At 37.1% G+C, this 12,500-nt stretch overlaps 1 protein-coding gene across 1 annotated transcript in view; it reads right to left on the bottom strand.

The window, feature by feature from the left end:
* Window positions 1-7,882: 7,882 nt before the first annotated feature.
* The window catches only part of LOC137639944 (uncharacterized), a 77,103-nt gene continuing 72,485 nt past the window's right edge, over window positions 7,883-12,500 (bottom strand). The window contains exons 2-3 of the mRNA XM_068372293.1: window positions 10,924-11,733; window positions 7,883-8,569 (exon numbers count right to left, since the gene is read on the bottom strand). Coding sequence (XP_068228394.1) covers window positions 7,883-8,569; window positions 10,924-11,733 — 1,497 coding nt within the window. The remainder of the gene's footprint in view (window positions 8,570-10,923; window positions 11,734-12,500) is intronic.

The raw sequence follows: 12,500 nt of genomic DNA, 5'->3' as shown, positions 1-12,500 counted from the left end.
GTTTATTGTTTCTTCCTGAACTTATAAATGGCATTGCTTGGTATTTTTTTCTCTATATAAATAAGATTTCTCTCTCTCTCTCTCTCTCTCTCTCTCTCTCTCTCTCTCTCTCTCTCTCTCTCTCTCTCTCTCTCTGTTAACGAAGTTTGCTGCTCTCTCCTGAACTTATAAACGGCATTGCTTGGTATTTCTCTCTCTATATAAATACGATTTCTCTGTCTGTGTGTCTGTGTATCTCTTGACATCTCACTCACATCACGGCCTTTTCCTTCTCTTTCCTATTTATTTTATTCTATTTCAGGTTTTACTTTTGCTTTAGGCTTTGTACCTTAGAAAGGTATTCCAATGATTTTATTCGTGAGGTCAATAAACATAACCAATCCAGTTTAGGTATCTGTCAGGCCAGGGTCCACACCAGGTTCCTGGAAACACCTCCAAATTGTATAATGTGCTAAAAAGCCTATATATATATATATATATATATATATATATATATATATATATATATATATATATATATATATATATATAGATATATATATATATATATATATATATATATATATATATATATATGTATATATGTATATATATATACACATATATATATATATATATATATATATATATATATATATATATATATATATATAAACAAAATATCTGTTTGACTACATTGGCCAGCAAAGAGAACAAATATTCCTCAGGTTGCTTTTATCCTTTACAAACATATGAATCTCTCTCTCTCTCTCTCTCTCTCTCTCTCTCTCTCTCTCTCTCTCTCTCTCTCTCTCTCTCTCTCTCTCATAACTTAATATGGTCCTCCATAATCCCCTCTTTAAATATGACAGCATTCTCAATCGCTCTTTGAGTGAAGAATAATCACCGGTTTGTTAACCTATATATTATGCAGAAAATGTATATTGACTTTGAGGAAACTGGAAGAGCTAATCTCCTACGCCTACCTATGCTCAAATTTGTTCTTTAGATTTTGAAAAACCTGATGATAATGATACAAGGAAGGAAAAGACACTATTTATTATATTCACGTAACCATATCATTTATTAATCATAATAATATTAATATTCACAATAAAAACATATCAGTCTCCAAGTGAACTTCTAGAATTACGAGAAATTCTCTCTCTCTCTCTCTCTCTCTCTCTCTCTCTCTCTCTCTCTCTCTCTCTCTCTCTCTCTCTCTCTCTCCTCTCTCTCTCTCTCTCTCTCTCTCTTTTACAAGTACAGAGCAAATACCAAAAGCTTTTATTCTCTAATTAAAAGTTGATGATGATTCCCAGCTTATATTTATTTGCAATTATATTTTATGCTGGCAGAGATAGCTTTTTCTTACTCTGAAGCTCCTGACTTAATTACTGAAGACATTGTTATCAAATAAGCTCGGCTTTTATTACTGGAAGGTCAAGGTTGTTTGGTAAAGGATACTTTGTGTGTGTTTACATCCTTTTTATTAATATATTAAACAAAGATAGTTTGATACATTGTGTAATGTTTATGCATATAAATGTATGTATGTATATTATATATATATATATATATATATATATATATATATATATATATATATATATATATACATATATATATATATATATATATATATATATATATATAAATATATATATATGTATATATATGTATGTATATATATATGTATGTATATATATATATATATGTATGTATATATATATATATATATATATATATATATATATATATATATATATATATATATATACATATATATGTATTTGTATATATATATGTGTGTATATATATATATATATATATATATATATATATATATACATATATATATATGTGTATATATATATATATATATATATATATATATATATATATATATGGACCTACTGTAACTCTGTAAGTGAGAAAAATTTAATATTTGTACTAACTAGTTTTAGTAGGCAATGTTGTACATACATGAAACATTTTACATCAATTATAAGATAAGAACGTTAAACATAAAAAAAAAAAAATAATGAATTTACTTTAAGATAAAATTACTCCTAACTAATAACAAGCATTGCGATATATCTAAAAGAAGATTAAAATTCTCCCATCCTTGAATTTGAAATAAGACTTATTCCTGTATATCTAAACCCTTGGCTTCGAGGCAACCTTTGTTAAATAGACTCCATATAGTCTACCGACAACAGATCGTAATTATAAGCATTCGTTCCACTGAAACATGTCGGACCTCAATAAAAACCGGGAATAAAAGTAGCTTGAAAGGGGAAACTTATCCAAAATTCTCTTGGCGAGGGCCGCGAGCGATAAAAAATAGGTCCGAGCGGAAACACTGCCGTTATTACCATTCTAGTGTGGAAGGGCATTGGAGGCCCAAGGCCACGTAAGGGGGGTGGGGGACATTTCCACCAGGATAGGGTCTCTAGAAACTTACCAGTTGAGGTAATAATAGCTGGGTGTTTTTAGTTCATAATCATTTGCCTACAGGGTACATGCTAATTAGTAACGGAATTATTTTTCCTCGTTTTCTCTATTTTTTTTTCTTTAAACTCCCAACATTATTTGATCAACTTTTGATTAGGTTTTACTAGGTGTTCGAAAGATCTCTGCCTCTCTCCTTAAAAAAACGTGGATAAGGCCTTTAGGTGATTAACAAGTACTAAAGCACGAAATTGTTAATATAATGTTTTTTCTTGATCCAAGCTGGATTTGGTACCCATTCAAGAAAGAATTTATAAATCCTACAGTTAGAAATTTGCCGTAAGAAACGGTTAAAGTCCTGTAATAAATGTTGTGAGGTATTTACTGTTTTAAGCACGGACATATTGACGTGAAGGAGTTATATTACGGTCACCAACCCGTGAAAGGTAATAACAAACTAGGGTAAAAACTAGTTTCGCCTGTATGCTACTGAAATACGGCCGGGAACAGCATATTTTCACGGAAAGTTTCTGATTGAAATTACGGTTAAAAAAAAAAAAATGGACAATCCTACGCTCAACTTCAAACTTCTGAATTACGGATGAGAATACAATCAGTAGAAAATACACATAATCAACTGCCTCATATTCATACAGATATGGTTCTCCAGTACCATTCTAAGCTTTCTAAGCATCCACCCTCATCTTGCACTGCCTCTCACGATTCATGGATATTGAATAATTTATTTTTGGTGGATTTATTTCATATGACTAGGAGTTTTAAAGTATTTTTCTCCTCCTCCGTACTAGAGCTGCTGAACCATGTATTCTTCACAAGGTTACTGTCAAACATATACATTTACACAAACTCATATATATATATATATATATATATATATATATATATATATATATATATATATATATATATATATATGTATGTATGTATGTATTTGTGTTCGTGTGTGTGTGTGAGTGTGTGTGTGTGTGTGTTTGTGAGCATTTACTGTTGTCCATGTACATTTACATAACACACTCATATATATATATATATATATATATATATATATATATATATATATATATATATATATATATATATATACGTATGCGCGCGCGCGTGTGTGTGTGTGTAAATAACCACTTTAAAAAGGAAAATAGAAAATAAAAGATCAAGTTCTGACTAGTTTCGTTATGCTTCTTCAGAGGACTGGGAGTATCACGAAAATAATGAGAACTTGGCCTTATATATATATATATATATATATATATATATATATATATATATATATATATATATATATATATATATATATATATATGATAAATTTTTTTGCACATTTAAATGTGTTTCTTTCATATTTCAAATAAGCCATATATATTAATACATTAAAGTCTGGATTCTCTTAACGACCTTGGGATCAGAGTCCAAGGCGGAACCTCCCGATATCATAGTCTTTGGGAGGTTCCGCCTTGGGCTCTGATCCCAAGGTCGTTAAGAGAATCCAGACTTTAATGTATTAATACATATGGCTTATTTTAAATATATATGTATATATATATATATATATATATATATATATATATATATATATATATATATATATATATATATATATATATATATATTCTAATTGTGGTTCATTTGAATCTGAGAACCAGGTCTGATTGGAATCGCTATAGAAGAGCTTTTTTTTAATAATAAATATTTTTTTTTCTTCTGATGAAGTTTATGGTCTCACGTTTAAAAGACATAATACTGCGTTTTAGGGGTTTACTCACTTTCCTAAAAGTCTATAAAATTTATACATTTTAGACCTGATTGTTCTCGAATCCGAACACGCTATCCCCAAATTTGAATAAATGTACACTGTTAAAAAAAAGTCAAAGAAATTCTTCGTAGAAATATACTGTTTTCAGACGTATTTCAGTAAAATGCAGGCGACCGTAATATTACATTACTATGTTATTATCTTTTGCTGGTTGATAACTACAATATGATATCACCTCTTTACGTCAATATATCTGTGCTTAAAACAGTAAAACTCCTAGAATAAATGTTGCCAGGCATTTACAGTTTATTTTTCTTTAATGAATTTTTTTAGCACTGAACAAATCTTGAATTTGGGACCATGGGTTCTGCATCGCAAACATCCCCACCGATTTTCCTCAACTATTCAAAATTTAAAAAAAAAGAAAAATATATAATTTAAATAACTCAAATCGAATATCTCAAGTAGTAGGGGAGATTTTAATTTAGGTTTTACCTGCAACCCATGTTCAGCTTGATTTATTTTTCTTTTTTCTTGGGTGTATCAAAAGATGAAACGTCTGCAAGCAAAATATTATCCATCACCCTTAAGGCTTGATATCGATTATTTGAGTCACCACCGTCTGGGTATTGAAAGTTGGCTTACCTCCAGATTTCATCGTCTTTTTTTATGGAATAAAAATTCATCAGAATCCATAAGTTTTCATATCTGGTTTCTTGCAACATTGTCGCTGAATTATAACTGGATTGTCTTCATTTGACAATTATACAGTTCGTTTCATTAATTCCGGTACACTTCACGGGAAAGTTGGGAGACGTCTGGCAGTTGTACAGTTGGCTTCATTGATTCTGGTACACTTCACAGGAAGCTTGGGAGACGTCTGCAGTTGTACAGTTGGCTTCATTAATTCCGGTACACTTAACGGGAAGCTAGGAAGACGTCTGGCAGTGGTACAGTTGGCTTCAATAATTCCGGTACATTTCACGGGAAGCTTGGGACACGTCTGGCAGTTATATGTACAGTTGGCTTCATTTATTCCGGTACACTTTACGGGCAGCTTGGGAAATGTCTGACTGTTTTACGGTTGGCTTCATTAATTCCGGTACACTTCACGGGAATCTTTGGATACGTCTGACAATTGTATGTACAGTTGGCTTCATCAATTCTGGTACACTTCACGGGAAGCTTTGGAGACGTCTGCCAATTGTATGTACAGTTTTCTTCATTTATTCCGGTACACTTCACGGGAAGCTTTTGAGACGTCTAAATATTGTATGTACACTAGGCTCCATTAATTCCGGTACACTTCACGGGAAGCTTTAGAGACGTCTGACAATTGTATGTATAGTTGGCTTCATTTATTCTGGTACACTTCACAGGAAGCTTTAGAGACCTCTGACAATTGTATGTACAGTTGGATTGATTAATTCTGGTACACTTCACGGGAAGCTTTAGAGCCGTCTGACAATTGTATGCAGAGTTGGCTCCATTAGTTCCGGTACACTTCACGGGAAGCTTTAGAGACGTCTGACAATTGAATGTATAGTTGGCTTCATTTATTCTGGTACACTTCACGGGAAGCTTTAGAGACCTCTGACAATTGTATGTATAGTTGGCTTCATTTATTCTGGTACACTTCACGGGAAGCTTTAGAGACCTCTGACAATTGTATGTATAGTTGGCTTCATTTATTCTGGTACACTTCACGGGAAGCTTTAGAGACCTCTGACAATTGTATGTACAGTTGGATTGATTAATTCTGGTACACTTCACGGGAAGCTTTAGAGACGTCTAAATATTGTATGTACAGTAGGCTCCATTAATTCCGGTACACTTCACGGGAAGCTTTAGAGACGTCTGACAATTGAATGTATAGTTGGCTTCATTTATTCCGGTACACTTCACGGGAAGCTTTAGAGACCTCTGACAATTATATGCACAGTTGGATTGATTAATTCCGGTACACTTCACGGAAAGCTTTAGAGACCTCTGACAATTGTATGTACAGTTGGATTGATTAATTCTGGTACACTTCACGGGAAGCTTTAGAGACCTCTGACAATTGTATGCAGAGTTGGCTCCATTAATTCCGGTACACTTCACGGGAAGCTTTAGAGACCTCTGACAATTGTATGCACAGTTGGATTGATTAATTCCGGTACACTTCACGGGAAGCTTTAGAGACCTCTGACAATTGTATGCACAGTTGGATTGATTAATTCCGGTACACTTCACGGGAAGCTTTAGAGACGTCTAAATATTGTATGCACAGTTGGATTGATTAATTCCGGTACACTTCACGGGAAGCTTTAGAGACGTCTAAATATTGTATGTACACTAGGCTCCATTAATTCCGATACACTTCACGGGAAGCTTTAGAGACCTCTGACAATTGTATGTATAGTTGGCTTCATTTATTCTGGTACACTTCACGGGAAGCTTTAGAGACCTCAGACAATTGTATGCACAGTTGGATTGATTCATTCCAGTACACTTCACGGAAAGCTTTAGAGACCTCTGACAAATGTATGTACAGTTGGATTGATTAATTCTGGTACACTTCACGGGAAGCTTTAGAGACGTCTGACAATTGTATGTATAGTTGGCTTCATTTATTCTGGTACACTTCACGGGAAGCTTTAGAGACCTCTGACAATTGTATGCACAGTTGGATTGATTAATTCCGGTACACTTCACGGAAAGCTTTAGAGACCTCTGACAATTGTATGTACAGTTGGATTGATTAATTCTGGTACACTTCACGGGAAGCTTTAGAGACGTCTAAATATTGTATGTACAGTAGGCTCCATTAATTCCGGTACACTTCACGGGAAGCTTTAGAGACGTCTGACAATTGTATGTATAGTTGGCTTCATTTATTCTGGTACACTTCACGGGAAGCTTTAGAGACCTCTGACAATTATATGTACAGTTGGATTGATTAATTCCGGTACACTTCACGGAAAGCTTTAGAGACCTCTGACAATTGTATGTACAGTTGGATTGATTAATTCTGGTACACTTCACGGAAAGCTTTAGAGACCTCTGACAATTGTATGCAGAGTTGGCTCCATTAATTCCGGTACACTTCACGGGAAGCTTTAGAGACCTCTGACAATTGTATGTACAGTTGGATTGATTAATTCCGGTACACTTCACGGGAAGCTTTAGAGACCTCTGACAATTGTATGCACAGTTGGATTGATTAATTCCGGTACACTTCACGGGAAGCTTTAGAGACGTCTGACAATTGTATGCACAGTTGGATTGATTAATTCCGGTACACTTCACGGGAAGCTTTAGAGATGTCTGACAATTGTATGCACAGTTGGATTGATTAATTCCGGTACACTTCACGGGAAGCTTTAGAGACCTCTGACAATTGTATGCAGAGTTGGCTCCATTAATTCCGGTACACTTCACGGGAAGCTTTAGAGACCTCTGACAATTGTATGCACAGTTGGATTGATTAATTCCGGTACACTTCACGGAAAGCTTTAGAGACCTCTGACAATTGTATGTACAGTTGGATTGATTAATTCTGGTACACTTCACGGGAAGCTTTAGAGACCTCTGACAATTGTATGCACAGTTGGATTGATTAATTCCGGTACACTTCACGGAAAGCTTTAAAGACCTCTGACAATTGTATGTACAGTTAGATTGATTAATTCTGGTTCACTTCACGGGAAGCTTTAGAGACGTCTGACAATTGTATGCAGAGTTGGCTCCATTAATTCCGGTACACTTCACGGGAAGCTTTAGAGAACTCTGACAATTGTATGCACAGTTGGATTGATTAATTCCGGTACACTTCACGGGAAGCTTTAGAGACCTCTGACAATTGTATGCACAGTTGGATTGATTAATTCCGGTACACTTCACGGGAAGCTTTAGAGACCTCTGACAATTGTATGCACAGTTGGATTGATTAATTCCGGTACACTTCACGGGAAGCTTAAGAGACCTCTGACAATTGTATGCACAGTTGGATTGATTAATTCCGGTACACTTCACGGGAAGCTTTAGAGACCTCTGACAATTGTATGCACAGTTGGATTGATTAATTCCGGTACACTTCACGGGAAGCTTTAGAGACCTCTGACAATTGTATGCACAGTTGGATTGATTAATTCCGGTACACTTCACGGGAAGCTTTAGAGACCTCTGACAATTGTATGCACAGTTGGATTGATTAATTCCGGTACACTTCACGGGAAGCTTTAGAGACCTCTGACAATTGTATGCACAGTTGGATTGATTAATTCCGGTACACTTCACGGGAAGCTTTAGAGACCTCTGACAATTGTATGCACAGTTGGATTGATTAATTCCGGTACACTTCACGGGAAGCTTTAGAGACCTCTGACAATTGTATGCACAGTTGGATTGATTAATTCCGGTACACTTCACGGGAAGCTTAAGAGACCTCTGACAATCTTATGCACAGTTGGATTGATTAATTCCGGTACACTTCACGGGAAGCTTTAGAGACGTTTGACAATTTTATGCACAGTTGGCTCCATTAATTCTGGTACACTTCACGGGAAGCTTTAGAGACGTCTGACAATAGTATGCACAGTTGGATTGATTAATTCCGGTACACTTCACGGGAAGCTTTAGAGACCTCTGACAATTGTATGCACAGTTGGCTCCATTAATTTCGGTATACTTCACGGGAAGCTTTAGAGACATCTGACAATTGTATGCACAGTTGGCTCCATTTATTCCGGTACACTTCACGGGAAGCTTTAGAGACCTCTGACAATTGTATGTACAGTTGGCTCCATTAATTCCGGTACACTTCACGGGGAGCTTTAGAGACGTCTGACAATTGTGTGTACAGTTGGCTTCATTTATTCTGGTACACTTCACGGGAGAGTTTTTGAGACGTCTGAATATTGTGTGTACAGTTGGCTCCATTAATTCCGGTATACTTCACGGGAAGCTTCGGAGACGTCTGACAATTGTATGTACAGTTGGCTTCATTTATTCCGGTTCACTTCACGGGAAAGTTTTTGAGACGTCTGAACATTGTATGTACAGTTGGCTCCATTAATTCCGGTATACTTCACGGGTAGCTTTAGAGACGTCTGACAATTGTATGTACAGTTGGCTTCATTTATTCCGGTACACTTCACGGGAAATTTTTTGAGATGTCTGAATATTGTATGTACAGTTGGCTCCATTAATTCCGGTATACTTCACGGGAAGCTTTGGAGACGTCTGACAATTGTATGTACAGTTGGCTTCATTTATTCCGGTTCACTTCACGGGAAAGTTTTTGAGACGTCTGAACATTGTATGTACAGTTGGCTCCATTAATTCCGATATACTTCACGGGAAGCTTGGGAGACGTCTGACAATTGTATGTACAGTTGGCTACATTAATTCCGGTACTCTCCACGGGAATCTTCAGATACGTCTGACAATTGTATGTACAGTTGGCTTTATTAATTCCGGTACACTTCATGGAAAGCTTTGGAGACGTCTGACAATTGTATGTACAGTTGGCTTCATTTATTCCAGTACACTTCACGGGAAGCTTTGGAGACGTCTGACAATTGTACGTACAGTTGGCTTGATTAATTCCGGTACACTATACGGGCAGCTTGAGAGACGTCTGACAGTTTCATGTACAGTTGGCTTCCTTTATTCCGGTACACTTCACCGGAAGCTTTAGAGACGTCTGACAATTGTATGTACAGTTGGCTTCATTTATTCCGGTATACTTCACGGGAAGCTTGGGAGACGTCTGGCAATTGTATGTACAGTTGGCTTCATTTATTCCGGTACAATTTACGGGCAGCTTTGGAGACGTCTGACAGTTTTACAGTTGGCTTCATTAATTCCGGTACACTTCACGGGAAACTTGGGAGACGTCTGGCAGTTTATGTACAGTTGGCTTCATTAATTCCGGTATACTTCACGGGAAGCTTTGGAGACGTCTCACAATTGTATGTACAGTTGGCTTCATTTATTCTGGTACACTTTACGGGAAACTTGGGAGATGTCTGGCAGTTTATGTACAGTTGGATTCATTAATTCCGGTACACTTCACGGAAAGCTTTAGAGACGTCTGACAATTGTATGCACAGTTGGCTCCATTAATTCCGGTACATTCCATGGGAAGCTTTAGAGACGTTTGACAATTGTATGCACAGTTGGCTCCATTAACTCCGGTACACTTCACGGAAAGCTTTAGAGACGTCTGACAATTGTATGCACAGTTGGCTCCATTAATTCCGGTACACTTCACGGGAAACGTTAGAGACGTCTGGCAGTTTATGTACAGTTGGCTTCATTAATTCCGGTACACTTCACGGAAAGCTTTAGAGACGTCTGACAATTGTATGCACAGTTGGCTCCATTAATTCCGGTACACTTCACGGGAAGCTTTAGAGACGTTTGACAATTGTATGCACAGTTGGCTCCATTAACTCCGGTACACTTCACGGAAAGCTTTAGAGACGTCTGACAATTGTATGCACAGTTGGCTCCATTAATTCCGGTACACTTCACGGGAAGCTTTAGAGATTTTTGACAATTGTATGCACAGTTGGCTCCATTAATTCCGGTACACTTCACGGGAAGCTTTAGAGACGTCTGACAATTGTATGCACAGTTGGCTCCATTAATTCCGGTACACTTCACGGGAAACGTTAGAGACGTCTGGCAGTTTATGTACAGTTGGATTCATTAATTCCGGTACACTTCACGGAAAGCTTTAGAGACGTCTGACAATTGTATGCACAGTTGGCTCCATTAATTCCGGTACACTTCACGGGAAGCTTTAGAGACATTTGACAATTGTATGCACAGTTGGCTCCATTAACTCCGGTACACTTCACGGAAAGCTTTAGAGACGTCTGACAATTGTATGCACAGTTGGCTCCATTAATTCCGGTACACTTCACGGGAAGCTTTAGAGATTTTTGACAATTGTATGCACAGTTGGCTCCATTAATTCCGGTACACTTCACGGGAAGCTTTAGAGACCTCTGACAATTGTATGCACAGTTGGCTCCATTAATTCCGGTACACTTCACGGAAAGCTTTAGAGACGTCTGACAATTGTATGTACAGTTGGATTGATTAATTCCGGTACACTTCACGGGAAGCTTTAGAGACGTCTGAAAATAGTATGCACAGTTGGCTCCATTAATTCCGGTACACTTCACGGGAAGCTTTAAAGACGTCTGACAATTGTATGCACAGTTGACTTCATTAATTCTGGTACATTTCAGGGGAAGCTTTAGAGACCTCTGACAATTGTATGCACAGTTGGCTCCATTAATTCCGGTACACTTCACGGAAAGCTTTAGAGACGTCTGACAATTGTATATACAGTTGGATTGATTAATTCCGGTACACTTCACGGGAAGCTTTAGAGACGTCTGACAATAGTGTGCACAGTTGGCTCCATTAATTCCGGTACACTTCACGGGAAGCTTTAGAGACGTCTGACAATAGTATGCACAGTTGGATTGATTAATTCCGGTACACTTCACGGGAAGCTTTAGAGACGTCTGACAATAGTATGCACAGTTGGCTCAATTAATTCCGGTATACTTCACGGAAAGCTTTAGAGAAGTGTGAGAATTGTATGTACAGTTGGATTGAATTATTCCGGTACACTTCACGGGAAGCTTTAGAGACGTCTGAGAATTGTATGCACAGTTAGCTGCATTAATTCCGGTACACTTAACGGGAAGCTTTAGAGACGTCTGACAATAGTATGCACTGTTGGCTCCATTAATTCCGGTACACTTCACGGGAAGCTTTAGAGACCTCTGACAATTGTATGCACAGTTGGATTGATTAATTCCGGTACACTTCACGGAAAGCTTTAGAGACGTCTGACAATTGTATGTACAGTTGGATTAATTAATTCTGCTATACTCAATAGGAAGCTTGAGAGATGTCTTACAGTTGTATGTACAATTGGCTTCATTAATTCCGGTACACTTCACGGGAAGCTTGGAAGACTTCTGGCACTTGTATGTACAGTTGTCTTCGGTAATTCCTGTACACTTCACGGGAAACTTGGGAGACGTCTGGCAGTTGTATGTACATTTGGCTTCATTAATTCTGGTGTACGTCACGGGATGCTTGGGAGACGCCTGACATTTGTAAAGTTGGCTTCGTTAATTTTTGTACACTTCACGGGGAGCTTGGGAGACATCTGATAGTTGTACAGTTGGCTTCATTAATTCCGGTACACTTCACGGGAAGCTTGGGAGACGCCTGAAAGTTAGATGTTGAGTTATCTTTATTAATTCCGGTACATTTCAAG

This window comes from Palaemon carinicauda, chromosome 1 (assembly GCF_036898095.1).
Source record: "Palaemon carinicauda isolate YSFRI2023 chromosome 1, ASM3689809v2, whole genome shotgun sequence".
Taxonomy (NCBI): domain Eukaryota; kingdom Metazoa; phylum Arthropoda; class Malacostraca; order Decapoda; family Palaemonidae; genus Palaemon; species Palaemon carinicauda.
Note: the sequence above shows the minus strand (reverse complement) of the source record. Positions and strands in the feature narration are given on the sequence as shown.